The 19,741-nt window shown below is 49.7% G+C and overlaps 1 protein-coding gene and 1 long non-coding RNA gene across 3 annotated transcripts in view; one reads left to right on the forward strand and one right to left on the reverse strand.

Annotated features, from left to right (window-relative positions):
• The window catches only part of KCNH1 (potassium voltage-gated channel subfamily H member 1), a 407,890-nt gene extending 389,938 nt beyond the window's left edge, over positions 1-17,952 (forward strand). For both annotated transcript variants that reach the window (XM_065936267.1, XM_065936268.1), the window contains exon 11: positions 13,013-17,952. In XM_065936267.1, the coding sequence (XP_065792339.1) occupies positions 13,013-13,864 (852 nt within the window). In that variant the 3' untranslated portion in view covers positions 13,865-17,952. The remainder of the gene's footprint in view (positions 1-13,012) is intronic.
• On the reverse strand, positions 8,142-10,302 carry LOC136169467 (uncharacterized). Its single transcript, XR_010663409.1, has 3 exons — positions 10,225-10,302; positions 9,076-9,215; positions 8,142-8,249 (listed from the first exon to the last, which is right to left on the reverse strand). It is a non-coding gene; the product is annotated as an uncharacterized lncRNA (long non-coding RNA).
• Positions 17,953-19,741: the final 1,789 nt, after the last annotated feature.

The raw sequence follows: 19,741 nt of genomic DNA on the forward strand, positions 1-19,741 counted from the left end.
GCAAGAAGTCTTAACCACCAGATCACCAGGGGAGTCCCAAAAACACAAGGGATTTTTATATATTGACTTTGTACCCTGCAGCTTTACTGAATTTATTATTTCAAAGTTTTTTATGAAGTACTTAGGGTTTTTCCAGTAATCATGTATGGATGTGAGAGTTGGACTATAAAGAAAGCTGAGTGCCAAAGAATTGATGCTTTTGAACTGTGGTGTTGGAGAAGACTCTTGACAGTCCCTTGGACTGCAAGGAGATCCAACCAGTCCATCCTAAAGGAAATCAGTCCTGAATGTTCATTGGAAGGCCTGATGCTGAAGCTGGAACTCCAATACTTTGGCCACCTGATGTGAAGAACTGACTCACTGGAGAAGACCCTGATGCTGGGAAAGTTTGAAGGTGGGAGGAGAAGGGGACAGCAGAGCATGAGATGGTTGGACGGCATCACTGACTGGACGGACATGAGTTTGAGTAAACTCCAAGAGTTGGTGATGGACAGGGAGGCCTGGTGTGCTGCAGTCCACAGGATCGCAGAGTTGGACACAACTGAGCGACTGAATTGAACTAGGGTTTTTTAGATATAAAACCATGTTATCCACAAATAGTGACAGTTTTACCTTTTCTTTTCTAATGTGGATGCCTTTTTTAACCCTCCCTAACTGATCTGGTTATGAGTTTCAATGCTATGTTGAATAGAGATGGCAAAATTGGGCGTCCTTGTCTTCCTTCTCACGTTAAGGAAAAGCTTCCAGCTTTTCACTTTTGAGTGCAGTGTTAGCTGTGGGCTTGTCATATATGGCCTTTATTATGTGGTAGTATGTTCCATGTGTAGAACTTTGCTGAGAATTTTAATCATAAGTGGATATTGAATTTTTCAAAATGCTTTTTCTGCATCTATTGAGATAATCATCTGAGTTTTACTTTTCATTTTAATGTTGTATATCACACAGATTCATTTGTGGATGTTTAACCATCCTCACATCTTTGGAATCAATCCCACTTGATCGTGGTGTATGATCCTTTTAATGTACTATTGGATTCAGTGTGCTAAGATTTTGTTGAGGATTTTGCATGCATGTTCATTAGGGATGTTGACCTCTAATTTTCCTGTTGTGTGGTAGCCTTCTCTGATTTTTGGTTATCAGTATAATGATGACCTAGTAAAACTTTCTGGAGAAGTTTGAGAAGGACAGATACTTAATCTTTGAACATTTGTAGAATTTACCTGCAAAGTCCTCTGGTTCTGGACATTTGTTTGTTGTGATTTTGTTGATCACTGATTCAGTCTCCTTACTAATAATCTATTTAGATTATATTTCTTCATGAGCCAGTCTTAGAAGATTGCATGTGTCTAAGAATTTATCCATCTCTCGTAGACAGGTATTTTTTAAAAGATGACAGGTGATTCCATCCCTCTCCTGGCCAGTCACGACTGCTGGAGAGGGGCAGTGACTCCAGGCTTCCTCCCACAATGTACCATCAAAGCGAAGGGGCTCCGAGTCTCACAGTTGGGATATTAGGTTCAGGATGGAGCTTTTAGGAAAAGAGAGACAAGGTTAAAGATTGAGCTCCCCAAGATTTCTCCTAATGATTTTTTCTAAGAATGGGGCCACTGTGTCCCTCCCCCTGGAAGGCCGGGGGGCCAGAGTGGGGGCCCTCGGGAGTGGACGCACAGACAGGCTACCAGAACTGCCTGTGGAAGGGCTAAGGGTAGCCTCCTGGCATTCAGTTGGTTCCACACAGCTTCCGCGGGCGGGAGACAGCAGAAACGTTGGTATGTGTGTTTCTAAGGGACGCCCACAATGCTGCAAATGCTCCTTGGGAACCTGGCACAGGTGAGGTTCCAGGTTGAAGCTCAGCTTTCAGATCATGTCCGTTTCTCTTACATCATGACCTGGCGTGTGTGCTGGGAAGCAGGCCATGTTGTATTTTACTGTCTCCTCGGCATTCCTGGGTCACTGTCTCCATACCTGTCACTAGCTAGAATCACAGCTTTCTCCCGGGCCTCCCTTCCTTCAGTTGCCCAACCCCGTCCCCCAGACACTCCTCAGACCGTGCTGTCCTTTATGCAGAAAGCACAGATAGCAAGCTTCTTCTGACCCCTGGGGGAAAGTTCAGAGATGCTTAAGGAGTGACCTTAAGGAGTGGGAGGTTTTTTGTTGTTTGGTTGCTAAGTTGACTCTTGTGAGTCCATGAACTATAGCCCACCAGGTGCCTCTGTCCATGGGATTTCCCAGGCAAGAATACTGGAGCGAGTTACCATTTCTTTCTCTGGGGCATCTTCCCGACCCAGGGATTGAACCTGCATCTCCTGCACCGCAGGCGGATTCTTTACCACTGAGCCACGAGGGAGGCCTGCCGGGAGGTTACATGGGAGTGATTGTGATGTCGGTCGTGTATACATACAGTAGTCTTCTTGTACCCGTGCTGCCTGAGGGCCAAAGCAAGCATTGGCATTCTCAGCTTCCAAGCAAGGAAACCCGGGCTCAGAGAGGAAAGGTGATCGGCTTATCTCTCAGCTAGCTGTCGCTAGGGCAGGACTCGTAACACGGTTAGCTGGCCATGTGTACAGTGCTGGATGAGAATTCTGTGAGAAAGCGACGGGTTCCTGTCCTACTTCTGATGGTGTTACAGAGAAGGCTGCTTGAGTCGGCAGGTAGGCTCACCTTCCTACACAGCCCAGACTGCGCCCTCCTGGGTGTGCCCCCGACGTCCAGGGGCCAGCGCGGGGCCCGGTGTGACTGGAGCTGGGGTACGGCGCCCACACTTCAGCAGGGAGAGCTCTGCCCTGGCTGGGGAAGGCAGTGGGGCTCCTGGGCCGAGACCCCCCCGCCACCCCCCTCACACTCGTACCCCACATGCCACAGGTGAGGGGACTTGGGCCTCAAAGGAAGAGCTCAGTAACCCTCTTGCTTATCTTCCCCTCCGAGGAGCCCATCTCCAGCGCAGTCCACCTTCTCCCCACACCCACCCAGGCACTCTTGCTTCTGCAGGATCCTCTGGGGAATACAGGATTGCTCCCAACTGGGCTCCCAGTTCCTCCCCATCCTGACCCATCACAGTGCGAGCAGAACTAACTCTCCAGGTGGGGCCCATCGCTTGACTCGGGGCTGCCCTGCTGAGAGCTCTTGAGAAGGCAGAGGTGCCCGAGTGCAACATCACGAGAAATGGGGCCTCATTCTGAGGGTCTCCGAGGGTCTCTGAGATCACCTCTCACCTGACCCCTCTCCAGGGCATGGGAGACTTCGCCATAGACCAGGTCTGATGAATGTCTGGAGTTCAGAGGTGAGTGGGACGGTCGTGGATATTTTCTCAAGGAGTGTAGACCGGCGAGTTTCCTTGGCAGCTGAGTGGCTGCTCCCTGCTGAAGCAGCGGGAGGCACCCCTTGGGTTCATGCATTCGATGGCTCTAGAGTCAGCGTCCTACTATGGGAAACGGGGATTTTTACAGTGCAACAGAAAATTATTGATTGGGGGAGTCAAACCCTAGAACAAACCAGTGACACTGTTAGAACCGCCATGTTTCAAAACTAGACAATTGCTTGAATCAAATTATTTGCTCCAATGCTTTGTGTCTGGAATGGTATGATCTGGCTGAAGCGATGAGTGTCACAGATCACAAAGGACAATGACACTCACATCAGAGCCAACTCTTCCGTAACACACAAGTTGTCAGAATTCTCCATTGCTTGTCCATTGTGGTGGAAAGCAACTATTTTTTAAGAGTAGAATTACTGTGTTTTGTATCAGATTCTTTAATACAGAAAAAACTGAGAGAATGCAACCAACCAGAAGATGGGTGGCTCTTTTCTTAGCTATTGTCCTCTTTTAATGGTAAGAAGCACAAACTGCAGACATCGGGTGCAGACTTGCCTGGGTGAATGACTTCCGTGCCCACACCACTGGGTGGCTGTGAGGAGTGGGTTACTGATGCTGACAAGGTGCTCAGCCCGATATCTGGTCCTTCGTTGAGCACCTGGTTGGTATTGGCCGCTATTTGTGTTGAAGGTTCAGCTGAGGAAAGGAGCAGAAACACAGTCGAGTGATCAGATGTAAAGTGGTGGTAGTGAGATGTCAACCTGCGTAAGTCAGAGAAAGACAAATAGCAGGTGATATCAGGGCTTCCCTGGAGGCTCAGACAGTAAAGAATCCACCTGGGATTCAGGAGAACGGGGTTTGATCCCTGGGTTGGGAAGATCCCCTGGAGGAGGACATGGCAACCCACTCCAGTATTCTTGCCTGGAGGATCCCCAGGGACAGAGGAGCCTGGCGGGCTACAGTCCATGGGGTCACAGAGTTAGACAACATATGTGCTTAGTCGCCCAGTTTTATCAGTTATTTGTAAAAAATGATACAAATGAATTTACTTACAAAACAGACAGATTAACGGACTTAGAAAACAAACTTACCAAAGGGGACAGGTGGGAGGGAGGGATAAATCAGGAGGACGGGATAACATGTACACACTCCTATATATAAAATAACCAACACAGACCTACTGTATGTCACGGGGAACTCAATGCTCTGTAATAACCTATGGGGGAAAGAATCTGAAAAAGAATATACACACGCACACACATAATTGAGTCACTGTGATGTACACTTGAAGCTAACACAACATAAGAAATCAACTATACTCCAATATAAAATAAAAGTTTTTAAAGTAGATAAAGACCAATACAGTATACTAACGCATATATATGGAATTTAGAAAGATGATAATGATAACCCTATATGTAAAACAGAAAAAGAGACACAGATGTACAGAACAGAATTTTGGGCTCTGTGGGAGAAGGCGAGGGTGGGATGTTTCGAGAGAACAGCATCGAAACATGTATATCATCTATGGTGAAACAGATCACCAGCCCAGGCTGGATGCATGAGACAAGTGCTCGGGCCTGGTGCACTGGGAAGACCCAGAGGAATCGGGTGGAGAGGGAGGTGGGAGGGGGGATCGGGATGGGGAATACATGTAAATCCATGGCTGATTCATGTCAATGTATGACAAAACCCACTACAATATTGTAAAGTAATTAGCCTCCAACTAATAAATGGAAAAAAGAAAAATGTCCACCTTCAGTGCCCACACTGGCTCCCCCAACCCTGTGTTCCCTTTGCTGCTGTTTCCAGGACAGATGCCCCTATTTCCCTCTGTCTGGGGTCAGGGGCAAAAAGAATGTTCAGACCACGCTTAGGGTGGAGATAAACGTGGTCCCAACTTTCCAGAGTCGTAGTGAGCAGGTTTGTGCAGGAGCATAGGTTGAAGGAAGTGGTGGGGAGTGAGCTAAATGTTTAGGCAGAGAGTATATGGTGGGTTTGATTTTTGCAAGTCACAAGTCATCTTCTGCCTTCTTTTTTAAAAAATACAGTTGATTTACAAGATTGTGTTAGCTTCAGATGTACAGCAAAGGGATTTGGTTATGATTTTTTCAGATTATTTTCCATTATTGCTTTTTATAGGATATTGAATACAGCCCCTTGTGATATATACAGTAAACTTAAACACAGTAAATCCTGTTGCTTATCTATTTTATATGTAATAGTTTGTGTCTGTTAACCCCAAACTCCTAACTTATCCCTCACCCATCTCCCTTTCCCCTCTGGGACCATAAGTTTCTTTCCTATGTGAGTCCTTATTGTTTTGTATGTAGATTCATTTCAATTTTTAGATTCCACATATAAATGATATATTTGTTTTTTTATGACCGATTTCACTGAACATGATATTCTCTAGATCCTTCTATGTTGCTGAAAATAGCCCTATTTCATTCTTTTTATATTCCAGTGTATATAGTACATATAGTACATGTATCCAGTACATATTTTTAACCAGTCATCTGACGGGCTCCTGGGTTGTTTCCAGGTATTGGCTGCGGTAAAGAGTGCTGCTGTGAATACGGGGGTGCATGTACTTTTTCCTCATTATGGTCATTTTCATTATTATGGTCTTCTCTGGATATATGTTCAGGAGTTGGACTGTTAGATCACATAGTGGTTCTACTTTTAGATTTTTAAAGGAACCTCTGTACTGTTCCAATTTACATTCCCACTAACAATGTAGGAGCGCTTCCTTTTTCCCACACCCTCTCCAGCATTTATTACTTGGAGCCTTTTTGATGAAGTCATTTTGACAGGTGTCAGATGATGCCCTCGCCAGCTGCCTCATTCGCAAATATTTTCTCCCGTTATGTAAGTTGTCTTTTCATTTTGTTGATAGTTTCCTTTAATCTGCAAAAGGTTTTAAGTTTCATTAGGTCCCATTTGTTTATTTTTGCTTTTATTTCTTTTGCCTTGGGAGACTTATCTAAGAAAATATTGGTAAAATTTATATCCTGAGAATGTTTTGCCTATGTTCTCTTCTAGGAATTTTATGACGTCTATTTAGGTCTTTAAGCCTTTTTGAGTTTATTTTTGTATATGATGTGAGGGAGTGGTCTAATTTCATTGATTCAGAGGTGGCTGTCCAGCTTTCCCAACACTACTTGCTGAAGAGTCTGTCTTTTCTCTGTTGTATATTCTTGCCGCCTTTTTGTAGATTAATTGACTGTAGGTGTGTGGGTTTGTTTCTGTGCTGTTACGTTCCATTGATCTATATATCGGTTTTCGTGCCAATACTATGATTACTATGACTTTGTAGCATTGTGTGAATGAAGGCTGGAAGAGTTATGCCTTCAGCTTTGTTCTTTTTCCTCAAGATTGTTTTGACAATTTGGGGTCTTTTGTGGTTCCATATAAATTTTAGGATTATTTGTCTTAGTTCTGTGCATCTTCCACTTTTAAGTTTTCCTGTGGAATCATGAAACCGTCGTGTTAACTTCATTTCACAGGTCACGATTAGTGCTTCCCTAGGCAGGAGGGAGGCATTGTTGAGGGAGTGTTGGAGGCTGAACGCTGGTCCACTTGTTTTAATCCTGGAGCATCTCTGATGGGGGAGGCATGTGACCAGCTCCCCATTTCCTCCTGCCTGACTGGTGTCTTGGCTCACACGGAGGACAGATGGGTGAGAGGAGAGCTCTGGCTGGGAGGGTGAAGGCTGAGGGCTCAACGAGGCAATGATACAGCCCTGCTCTGCGTGGGAAGATTCAGGTTTAGAGCTGGGGCTGGAGCGAAAAACAGCACTGCTTGTGAGCATGGAGGGAGGGAGAGGTTTCTCACAAATGTCATTTCATCCCATCACTGCAGCGAGGCTAAAAGTAAGAAGTTGTGTCAATAAGACAACTGAAGCCTAGAGAGAAGAAGAAATGTCCTTGGGGTCCCAGCAGGGAGGGCGTTTGTACCAGTCTTGTCAGCACCTCTGCTGGCTCTTTGCTGCACGAAGGTGAGGTGGGCACTGAAGCAGAAAGACTGAATAGGGCAGGGCTTTGGGGGAGGACCACACTCAGGGGATGCTAAGCAGCAGCAGCTGTATACGAACCAAGTCTTAGGGCTGTGATTACAAATTATCTCAACCTGGGTGGCTTAAAACAACAGAAATGTATTCTCTCACTGTGTGGAGGACGGAAGCCTGAAACCAAGGTGTCTGAAAGGTTGTTCCTGGAGGCCGTGAGAATCATTCCATGCCTCTCTTAGCTGCTAGGGCTGTCAGCAGTCCTTGGCACTTCTTGGCTTGTAGCTAAATTGTTGTTATTCAGTGGCGTCCAACTCTTTGCGACCTCATGGACTGTAACACGCCAGGCTTCCCTGTCCTACAGTATTTCCTAGAGTTTGCTCGAACGTATGTCCATCAAGTCGATAATGCCATCCAATCATCTCATCTTCTGTCACCTCTTCTCCTCCTGCCCTCAATCTATCCCAGCATCAGGGTCTTTTCCAATGAATCAGCTCTTCACATCGGGTGGCAAAACTATTGGAGCTTCATCAGTCCTTCCAATGAAGATTGACTGGCTTGATCTCCTTGCAGTCCAAGGGACTCTTGAGAGTCTTTTCCAGCACCACAGTTCAAAAGCATCACTTCTTTGGCACTCAGCCTTCTTTATGGTCCAACTCTCACATTCATACATGACTACTAGAAAAACCATAGGTTTGACTAGACGGGCCTTTGTCGGCAAAGTGATGTAGCTAAAAACAAAACTCCAAAGTCTACCTTCGTCTTCACGTGGCCTTTTGCTCTGCTTCATGTCTTCTCTTTTTCTGTCTCTTGGAAGGATGCTGCAGAGTGATCTCCCCTCAACATCCTTACCTTATTACATCGGCAAAGACCCTAAGCCCAGACACCATCACATCGTGAGGTTCAGGTGGACATACCTCCTGGTGCCTGTAATTCACAAAGTGAGAAAGAGCGTGAGAAATATGGCCTCAGTGAAACACCTGAGGCCAGTGACACCCCCACAACAGTGCCATCTCTTCTCTGAGCAGCAAGCAAGGGGTGTGTCTCCTTCACTTGGTGGCATTGAGGAGGATGGATCCTCACTCCTCTTGAGTCTGAGATGAGCAGACCCAGGCTAGTCTGTCCACAGAAGACTTGGCTGACCCTCTCGCTGTCAGTGGGGGCCCTTAAAAGAGTGAGAGAGATGATGCCAGTCCTCACGGGACGTCACTAAGGGGTCTGACAAGGTCCTTCTTGACTGATGCCAGAGGAAGCTGCAGATGGTGCATGGGAGGGACTGGCCTGTGAGCTGCACTCTGAGTGCCACAGAACCAGAGGACTGCTGGTCTCTAGATTCTCCCTGGATAAAATCCACCGAGACTTCTGCACTCCTGCTCCTCCTACCTGGCGCCACGCCCTGAGGGTAACTGGTGGTCTCACCGCTCTCCAAGGAGGCAAGATTTTCCCAGTAACCACAATACTCAGCTCCTGGGTCCTCACAGGTCTTCTTTCTCACCTTCACTCACTCAGTAGTGTCCGACTCTTTGTGACCCCGTGAACCACAGCACACCAGGCCTCCCTGTCCATCACTAACTCCTGGAGTCCACCCAAACCCATGTCTACCACGTCGGTGATGCCATCCAACCATCGCATCCTCTGTCGTCCCCTTCCCCCCCTGCCCTCAATCTTTCCCAGCATCAGGGTCTTTTTTCACCTAACCCACTCCAAGCCTGGCTCTCGCAGGCAAGGCCCACACGAATAGGTTCTAGCGTACCTAGTGAGTCCTCCTCGTCTAGATTCTTTGAGATCCTCAGTTTCACGGTCTCTCCCTGCTCCTTGGCCGGACCCCTCTGCTCTGCAGTGCTGTCCCTGAGTTCTTTAGAGAACTTGCTGGTGGACAGAGAGTAAGAGAAACTAGGAGAGAGGTGGTGGGGCAGGGATGGGGTTAATCAACACACACGAGAGGAGGTCATCCTTTCCCCTGAAACCAAGGCACGTCCCTAGCGAAGGGCTCAGAACACGGGTACGGATGGGGGCTCAGAAGGCCAGGGTTTGTGTCTTAGCTCCTTCTCTGAGGCCCGCAGGTGGTCAGCTACCCTTTCTAAGCTTGGCTTTTTCATTCAAATAATGAGGATGACTGTCCCCACCTGCTGGAGCTGCTGTGAGGATGGTGAGAGTGCGCACATCACCGAACACTGAACAAAGCCGTCTCCTCCCAGTGGGACGGCTGCCGCAAAGCCGTCTCTCTCTGTTGGGTGGCCTTCCCGCCTTTGTGTCAGTGCATGCGCTGTTTCCCGTGTGAACACCTCTGCCCACGTCTTTCACCTTTTATTCCTAATTCCAACTCATCCTTCTAGAATCATCTTGAAGGTTGCCCCCACAAAGAACGATACATGATACATTTACTCAGTGACTACTGAATGTCAAGAACTCTTTGTAAGACTCGTCTATTATCCAACTTGATCCTCGTGATTCTAAGTGTACTGTAAGGCGCTCAGTGATGTTGGATTCTGTGCAACCCCATGGAGTGTAGCCCACCCGGCTCCTCTGTCCACGGGGCTTCCCAGGCAGGAATACTGGAGTGGGTTGCCAGTTCCTCCTCCGGGGGATCTTACCAACCCGAGTCTCCTGCACTGCGGGTAGACTCTCTACATCTGAGCCACCAGGGAACCAGGAGTGTTGTCTGCTTTCACGAAGAAGAAACTGAAGCTTGAGGACCGTGGTCCTAGGCCTGTCTGGGGTCCCACACTTGTGCTCTTGCTGACTGTGACTCCACCTGCCCCGGCCCCCCGACCCTCCTCGGGGAAACTCGGCACCTCCTACTTCCGCCGCGAGTCTGCCTCCAGGGCAGCGCCGCGCTTTCCTCCTGTCTAGCTCCAGGCGCCGCCAGCACACAGGCTTAGCTCAGGGAGTGATTACTGACCTGGACTGGCCTCGGTCTCTCTGGGAGCCCCGCACCCGCTGAGACTCCGCGTCTGCATGGACCATATGTTCCTGATGCTGTTGAGAGAAAAATGTAGCATTTGATTCCACAGGAAACAGAAATGGCCATCCTGAGGGGGGGTAAGAAGCAGTCCTTTCAAAAAGCCTCGCCATATCTCTTCATCTCCAGCTTGTTTTTCTGTGTTTTCAGTTTCTTAAATGGTCAAGTTCATTAATCTTCATGCTTTATGCTCTGTCATAAAACCAGGCAGGGCTAGTGGCGGAGGGGGCTGGTGGCTGAGGAAACTATGAGGAAAACAGCGTCACCAGGGCCTCTAGGGACATTCGGGGGGCCTTCCTCCTGACCCCACGCCGCTCTGTCCCTCGAAGCGGCTTGACTCACTGCCAGCATAGACTCCAGCTCTGGGCAAAAAGGCCCGGCCTCCCTCTGCCGTGGAGTGGTTATGGCTATGTGCCTTGCATACAGTGGGTGCTCAGCACGTTTGCTTGGCTTGGCGTCCTCCACCCCAGACAGCAAACCAGCCTTTTGTCCAGTCAGAGGGAAAAGGTGGCAGAAGTGATTGCAAAGCCTGCCAGTCAGCTGCTTCAGTATCCTTCAGGGACCAGGGGCGCACTGGTCTCACTGGGGTCATTGCTCTTCCTCTCCCACGGCCCCACTCTGCGCCTAGCTCAGAGTCAGCATCACGCAGGGGGGAGGAGGGCGCGGAGGTGGTGTGTGGCCACACTCACGCATAAGCAGGTGCGCACATGCAGGACAGCAGAGTGATCTCAGCAGTCGTCAGCCCTGGGGTTCTGAGAGCCTGGTCAGCAGAGCTGGCCTCAGCTGCCGGGGTCAAATCTCCTGGGAGCTTGCTGCAAATGCCGGTTTCTGACCCTGCCATGGGGAATCCTCCCTCAGTAGGGACCACCTCCTCCTTCAGGTGGTTCTGAATCATGCAGCTAGATTTGGGAACTGTTGATCTGGTCCAGCCAAGGAAGGACATGACTTGCCCAAGGTCACACAGCCAGTCAGGGGCAGAGTTTTCTTTTTACTGTTCTCTGTGTGTTTCAGATTTGGGATGTATGTCTAAATTCATTTAAAACCAAAATCTCTTTGGGTTTATCCACAGTTTGCTATGATTCATACCTCAGTCTCTATATTTACTCAAACCACTGAGAATTGACCTTTTATAAATCTCTTTGCTCCCCAATCTAAGCTCTTTTAAGCCACTGGACTCCCATCGTCTGTGCTGTCAGGACTCCAGGTGGTCCACCTCCCTCCAGGCCTGTCCTTCCCCCCTCCCTGTGTCATGGGGACGCTGAGGGGTTCCTGCTCCCCTGGGTCTGGTCGGGGCTGGAGGGGGGCTCGGCTCCCCTGAAAGGCAACCCAGAAGAGGCAGTTGAGGGTGCTGACTCACCTCAGCTGCCAGCAGGATTGCTTTTTCAAACAAACTTGAAAACAACTGCTCAGGAAGTCCTGCACTCTGAAGAGCAGGGTGTCAGTTTGGTTCAGCTCCCTGACTATCTATTAAAGGCCTCTCCCCACTGCTCCATGAGCCTTCAGAGGGGTCTCCAGAGAGCTGAGTGAGGCACAGCAGCCACCGCTGCCCTGGGGCATCCTGTCTCCCCATCTACACTGTTCAGGATTCAGCATGGGCCTCCCATGCCCAACACGTCAGGCATCCCTGTGCGCTGGCAGGACTGTCTGGCTAGGAAGGATCCAGACTTATCCCATCACTGGTGCCTGGACCAGTGCTATTGTTCACTCGCCCATTCCTGTCTGACTCTTTGCGACACCATGGACTGCAGCACGCCAGGCTTCCCTGTCCATCACTGTCTCCTGGAGCTTGCTCATGCTCATGTCCGTTGAGTCGCTGATGCCATCCAACCATCTCATCCTCTGTCGTCCCCTTCTCCTCCTGCCTTCAATCTTTCCCAGCATCAGGGTCTTTTCCTTTGGGTCAGTGCTTCACATCAGGTGGTCAGAGCATTGGAGCTTCAGCATCAGTCCTTCCAATGAATATTCAGGACTGATTTCCTTTAGGATTGACTGGTTTGATCTCCTCGCTGTCTAAGGGACTCTTGAGAGTCTTCTCCAGCACCACAGTTTAAAAGGATCAATTCTTCAGCACTCAGCTTTATGGTCCAACTCTCATATCTGTACATGATTGCTAGAAAAACCACAGCTTTGACCAGACAGACCTTGTTGTCAGCAGTGATGTCTCTGCTTTTTAGTATGCTGTCTAGGTTAGTTATAGCTTTTCTTCCAAGGAGCAAGCATCTTTTAACTTCATGGCTGCAGTCACCACCTGCAGTGATTTTGGAGCCCAAGAAAATAAAGTCTCTCATTTTTTCCCCATCTATTTGCCATGAAGTGATGGGACCGGATGCCATGATCTTAGTTTTCTGAATGTTGAGTTTTAAGCCAACTTTTCCACTCTCCTCTTTCACCTTCATCAAGAGGCTCCTTAGTTCCTCTTCGCTTTCTGCCATAAGGCTGGTGTCATCTGCATATCTGAGGTTACTGATATTTCTCCCTGCAATCTTGATTCCAGCTTGTGCTTCATCCAGCCCAGCATTTCACATGATGTACTCTGCATAGAAGTTAAATAAGCAGGGTGACAGAATACAGCCTTGATGTACTCCTTTCCCAACTGGGGACCAGCTCGTGTTCCATGTCCAGTTCTAACTGTTGCTTCTTGACCTGCGCACAGGTTTCTCAGGAGGCAGGTCAGGTGGTCTGGAGCCACAGCTGGCTTAACAGGGCTTGTTGCTGTGTCTCCCTGCAGATCGTGTTCCGGAAGATCAGTGACGTGAAACGGGAGGAGGAGGAGCGCATGAAGCGGAAGAATGAGGCCCCGCTGATCTTGCCGCCCGACCACCCCGTCCGCCGGCTCTTCCAGAGGTTCCGCCAGCAGAAGGAGGCCAGGCTGGCCGCGGAGAGGGGCGGCCGGGACTTGGACGACCTGGACGTGGAGAAGGGCAGCGTCCTCACCGAGCACAGCCGCCACGGCCTGGTGAAGGCCAGCGTCGTCACCGTCCGAGAGAGCCCCGCCACGCCCGTGGCCTTCCCGGCGGCCGCCGCCCCCGCGGGGCTGGACCACGCCCGGCTGCAGGCGCCCGGGGCCGAGAGTCTGGGCCCCAAGGCCGGCGGGGCCGACTGCGCCAAGCGCAAGGGCTGGGCCCGCTTCAAGGATGCCTGCGGGAAGGCCGAGGACTGGAGCAAGGTGTCCAAGGCGGAGTCCATGGAGACGCTCCCCGAGAGGACGAAGGCCGCCGGCGAGGCCACGCTCAAGAAGACGGACTCGTGCGACAGCGGCATCACCAAGAGCGACCTGCGTCTGGACAACGCGGGTGAGGCCAGAAGCCCCCAGGACCGGAGCCCCATCTTGGCGGAGGTCAAGCACGCCTTCTACCCCATCCCCGAGCAGACGCTGCAGGCCACCCTCCTGGAGGTGAAGCATGAACTCAAGGAGGACATCAAGGCCTTGAACGCCAAGATGACGAACATTGAGAAGCAGCTCGCTGAGATACTCAGGATGTTAACTTCCAGAAGATCCTCTCAGTCGCCTCAGGAGCTGTTTGAAATATCGAGGCCCCAGTCCCCAGAGTCAGAGAGAGACATTTTTGGTGCGAGCTGAGAGGTCTGTTGAAAAAAAAAAAAAAAAGAAAAAGTCCAAGATGACAAAAACCTACCGTCCTGCCCTAGACACCGCCCCCCCACCACACACCTACATGACCAACAACTTTGAAAGTAGGCCTTTCCCAACAGAAAACGCAAGTGGGACCAGTCGCTTCGGCAGGCTCTCTCCAGGGAAAGATCCGGGGACAGGCGTGCGCCCCCACCCTGCAAGATGGGAGCTGCATCCGAACTCTCTCTGCACAGTTTTGGAAGAGGGGGCATGCCGTGTAAAGGGTATTTTCCTTCATTTTTAATTTTTTCTTACTGCCATGATATTTCTAACAACATGAAACCTACCAGGAGAGAGACAGCAGCAAGGACCCCTCGTGTGTATTAGCACGCTGGGCTTCTCTGCCAAGACCCCTCAGAGACTGCGGTGGGCACACGGAGTTCCCAGCTTCCCTGTCCCTGGACAGCCGATGTCTGATGTCACCGTCTATTTTTGTACCGTCATCATTTGTAACAAGCTCGGGACAAGGGGAACTTGAGGGACAGGGAGGGCAGAGCCTCTCAACTTCCTGTCTCGGAACAGTTAAGGCTGAAAAGCAACTGAGATGGCTTTGGGTGCCTCCGCTAGACACTTAGAGCCGGGAATCTTCAGGTCTGTTTTCCCCAAAGAGATGAGCCAAGAACTGGAGACTGGCGGTGGGGAACCGGAGACTCTCTGGGCTGTGATCTGCAGCCCTTAGCTGCGAAGGGAGCGCAGAAGGGGAGGGCCCTGTGGGCTCCAGATGAATCTCTGGCCCAGCTCCATGCCATTGGCTACATCACACAGGCCCTTTGCTTCTTTTCTTTCTTGACCTCTTCCCAAGTGTTCCTGTGGCATTCCTCAGGGTACAGGGCATCGGCAGGAAGGGTGATGAGCCCGGATTTGCTTTATTAGCAAAATAGACACATAGACACTCACACACAAAACCTCAGTAAAATGATTGTAACGAGCAATGTTTATATGATGATTCTCACTGGGACGGCCCCTAGAGAAGTTTGTATTTTGTTCACTGCATGGGTTCATTTATAGGACACTCGGGAGCCGTGCTTGGCCTTATTTTAAAGCTAATCTTTTTCTCTCATATGAAAGTCAGTAGGACTTGGAGAGAAACAAAGAGACTGCAGGTCTATAATTGTACTTGCTTCAGGAGAGAAGAGAGAAAGAGGCAGGTGTTTCCAGATTGTCTCTCTCATGTGACTGTGGAGCTGTGGTCTACGTGGAAGGTCCGAGCTTAGAACGATGGTCATGGAGCCAGCTATGGGCCATCCATGTGCCTAAACTATGATGCTCAGAGGACACTGCACTGCCTCAGAGTCACCTGGGGTCATGTTTGTTCCTAAGTCTGGACTCCTTTCAGGGGCATCTGAGGAAGGAAAGAGGGATCATCAGGACCCTAAAAATTGGTAAGTTTGGAAATTCAGAAAACTCAGCTTGGAGAGAGCAGAGTTAGGAGGGCAGGTGATCTGGACTGTGAGTGAGCATGGGATTGTCCAGGGCACTCACCTTTTGCACGCGTTACACTGTGGCAGTCCTGTGCGTTGCTTTGCAGCAGAGATAGAGGCTGGATCCCAATGGTAGGGGCACCTGCCCAACCAAAGGTGTCTAGCGTTTCTGAAAGCCGCCTGTCTGGGCCTACCTCCCCCTTCAGCCCTGCCCAGTGGCCATGGCCTGACCCAGGACTTGGACCTCAGCTGGCCCTGTGGAATGGGTCTGTCCTCTCCCGGCTGCTGGCTTGGTGCAAACTGCCCTGGGGAGCAGAGACTGAGGTCCAGGTGAGGGTCCTTCCTCAGGGGCCATGCACACTTGTTCAGCTTCTCCCAGGAGGTTTACATGGGTGCCCCCAGGCTTCCTGAGGCTGAGACACTACTGGATTCAGCCTCAGATGGCAGCAAACAGGGGGAAGCAAAATTCCCCAGGGCCAAGAGTCATGACTGTTAATGATTCTGAGTAAGCCGTGGGGCTTTCAGTCTCTTTGAGAAGCTGCCAGCTAGTCCTTGGGGCCGAGCCTGGAATCGCATCTGCCAGCTGTCCCTGAAATGTTCCAGTTTGCCATTCCTTAAACATGCCTCCCAACCTGCTCCCCAAGTTTAGGACTTACCACTTGTAAGGCAGGGGAAAAATGAAAGTATTCGTCGCTCAGTCGTGCCCGACTTTGTGACCCCATGGACTGTAGCCTGCCAGGCTCCTCTGTCCATGGGATTCTCCAGGTAAGAATACTGGAGTATTTCCTTCTCCCAGGGATCAAACCCGGGTCTCCTGCATTGCAGGCAGATTCTTTACCGTCTGAGCCAGCAAGGATGGCAGGCTGAGGGCCCTGAGAACACCCACAGCCAGCTTCAGAAGCCCCTGCCCAGGACCCTGTGGGCCCTTCCCTCCAGCTCTGCCTGAGGGGCGAGGATGCTCGTGTGTGAGGTTTTGAAGTCCAGACCTGATTGGAGAGAAAAATAAAGCTTCATGAATACATTGCTTGATCAACTCCTAGGATTCAAACTGAACTCATGGCGAGAAGCCTGGATCCACTCATCTCGGGGTCACAGGGCCCACAACCCATGCTCCTGGGGTTGCAGAGCAACACAGGTCGGGCTGCATAGGCTTTTACGCTTCTCCATTTAAGGATTTTGGGATTTTTGCTATAATGGTTCTCTCTGGGTAAAAAAACAAAAACATTTCTTAAATGGGCCAAACCTCCTTTCCTTGTATTTTTATACCACGCACTTGGCCACAGGCTACTTTGTGCTTACTACCTTTGCCCAGATGCTGCTCTGGCTTCCCAAGCAAGGCCCACGAGCTTCAGATACCACCGACTCCGCCTTCCACTGTAAACCATTATCTGGTGGCTGAAGAGAGATTAGGGAAAACAAACAGTTTGGGAATTGGGCTCAACCTTTAGAGTGTAGAAAAGTTATGCTGAGGGATGTAGACTTACCTGAGCTGTTTTTCTCTTTTTTGAGGGACGGGGACATGGTGTCTTTATACCATTGCCCAGGAATTGCTGGTTACTTGATCTCTTACGTCATCAATTCCTTACTTTGGATGTCATTCATAGGGAGGCTCCGTTTCCCAGAGAGTATCCTTTGACACGTTGGAGAAGGAGGTCCTGCTGGTACCCCTCCCTCCCTGCTGACAGAGGTGGGGGGGTGAGGGTTGAGTCTGTGAATTAAGATGACCAACAAGATGGAATGCACATTCTTGGTGGAGGGCAGTCTCTCCAGCAATGAGTGTTGCTGTTCCATATACCCGCAGAGGCGCCTCCTCTGTGTAGGACTAGATTCCTGTGGGAGGCAGTGGGGCGCAGCCATCTGGTTGAGAAACCCTGGTCTGGTCCACAATCATTGTAGCTCCACCATCACCCATCCCCCTCCCTCACCTTCACATCCTCTGGCTTGATTACTTCTAAGACCTTTCTTTATATTCCGGACCTCAGATTAAATCTGTGTGCAGAGTTTGTAGCCAGTAGTCAGGAACCAGTGGTTTCCAAAAATGCCACAGCCACATGGGCCCACAGGTTTCAAAGCTGTTTCCAATTCTTGTTATTCAATCCCTGGGCTTGTTTTACCCTCAGCCTTCTAGATCATCCTAAGTGTTATGACACAGAGCACGTCCTGTGGCCAAACAGCAGGGCCCTTTCCCGGAATCCTTTTTCAGAAGTGGCATTAGCCCAGCTCAGAGTAAAAACACACTCCATCACACCACTCCATCCAGCCACCTGCCTCTCCTGGATTGGTAAGTGGAAGGTGAAAGTGTTAAGCCAGCTGTTAAACTTTGCACCCAAGCCTGGGTGGGGAGGAAATGAATGCCTTAGAAGCCCCAGGCAGGTGTAGGAAGGAGCCTCAGAAACCCTTGCTGCATTCACCACCAGATGGCACAGGCGCCCTCTGGGAAATTTCAGGAGCCCTGGAGGCCATACGAGTTGATGTGTGTGTGATGAACAGACTGTACAGTGTTTTGCTCTAAAGATGTTTAGCCTTAAGACCCTTGAATGGAACTCCAACCGTGATGGCGCTGCCAACACTCTTTTTCCCTCTCCCCGCTCCTCACGTAGTGTTGCTTAAAGAGGAGACCCCCAAGGGCCCGCTTAGGCCCCCACACGGCCTCTCCTCTGTCACTCCGTCATTGCACTGCCTTCTCGCTTGCATCAATAAAGATGACCTTCACCAGCTCTCGTGCCCTCTAACTGGATGAGATTTCTGCGTCCTCCCAGCACGAACCACAGCCATCAGAGACAGCACCCAGGGTGTTCATGTTGAGATGTTTTAACTGACTGACTGTGCCTCCAGCTTAAATTAGTTTCAAATGAAACTTCATTCTCACATGAGCCTATCGGACTTATTCTGGAACCTCTAGAACTGGACTTGACTACCCCGCAGGTGCCAGATCGGTGGGTGGCTCCCCCCGCCCCCACCTGCCAGGAAACTTTTCTTGGAGCCACTGTCTTTTTATCTGTGACTTTGGAGTCAGCCAACAGATCCATTAGTCGTTTAAGGAGACGTTCATGGATCTTGTATCAGGATATGAACTGCTTTTATATGAAGAAAGATGCAACCCCCCTGCCCCTCCCCCACGAATGTATTCTCACTGTTCAGACACTGTGTTTGTGCGTCCGTCAGAGACTGTCCCACATTTTGCCAGTCTTTTGAGGACATTCCTGCTCACGAGCAGTTCGTCATTTGGGGACTCCTCCTTGTGTTAACACTCTTGCCATTGAGTCCTGCCAAATCCTCCATTGGGTTTCTCTTCTTCCTTTGCATCTGTCATTTAGTCCAAAGGAGCATGAGTCAACAGAAGTGCAAATGAGCTGATACTATTTTTGTGGTCAGCTGAGGACGCTGCCAAAACTTTGCTGTATGAATGCAACCCGGGGATATGGAGAGGAACGGGTGGCCCCACCACTGATAATCCCTTCTCAGCATTTTTAAATAAGCACAAGTGGTATTTGTAAAAAGAAAAAAAAGTTTAATTTTATTTATTATGGTAAATAAACTATTTTATAATGATCATACATGACTGCTTTTGCCTTTCCTTCTGTAAACTTCCAGGCACTGAGTTAGGTGTTCAGACCTAAGATGACAGAACGAGGTGGTACTTTCATAGACCTTTTCAAGAGCCCGGGGACCTCTAATGTGGACAGCACCTATGACTGTGGTTTTTGGAGAACTTTAAAATTCTAGAGACACCTAGATTGTGTGCCAGAGTTCTGCACAGTGAGAGAATGGCTGGGAGGGTGCTTTGCCGTATGATCTTGAAATAGAGCTATCAGCGCTGTGAGACGTACAGAGATGCCTTCCAAACCTGGCATCGCTGGGAAATTGTGGTAGACCACATTGACTGAACACAGAGCTGAAGCTGACCTTCCGCCTAGATCTGAATGCTTTTCATCCTGAACAATTTGGATTGCAATCTGTATATTCATGCTTTGCTCTCTTTTAAGACATACGGTCAAAAAATTGAGTCTGTCTGGGAAGACTCAGTGCCAACAATCTGAGTTCTGACCTGTGCTTTATTCCCTGATCGTCTCAGAGGCTATGACGGCAGAGAACTGCTTGTCCCTACAGCAGCGCTGTACGTCAGCACCGATTCGGCTCTGCTGTGGTTTTAACCGATCCCGCCTCCTGCTCACAGCACGATCCTCCACAACACTGCCAACCGGAGCCCTTATTTCATACCAGTGGCTCACACTTCACAAATGGCGCTCTTCTACTGATAGACGGTAGAACTTACCTCAGGGACGAGGAATTTGTGATCCACAAGCCACTTCAGGCCTCTGCTTGATTTCATTGGGCTACAGTATAAATCCAGTATTTTTAGTGACTTTCTCTACACACCCAATTTTTTTTTTTTTTTTAACAC

The sequence above is a fragment of the Muntiacus reevesi genome, chromosome 5 (assembly GCF_963930625.1).
Source record: "Muntiacus reevesi chromosome 5, mMunRee1.1, whole genome shotgun sequence".
Lineage (NCBI taxonomy): Eukaryota > Metazoa > Chordata > Mammalia > Artiodactyla > Cervidae > Muntiacus > Muntiacus reevesi.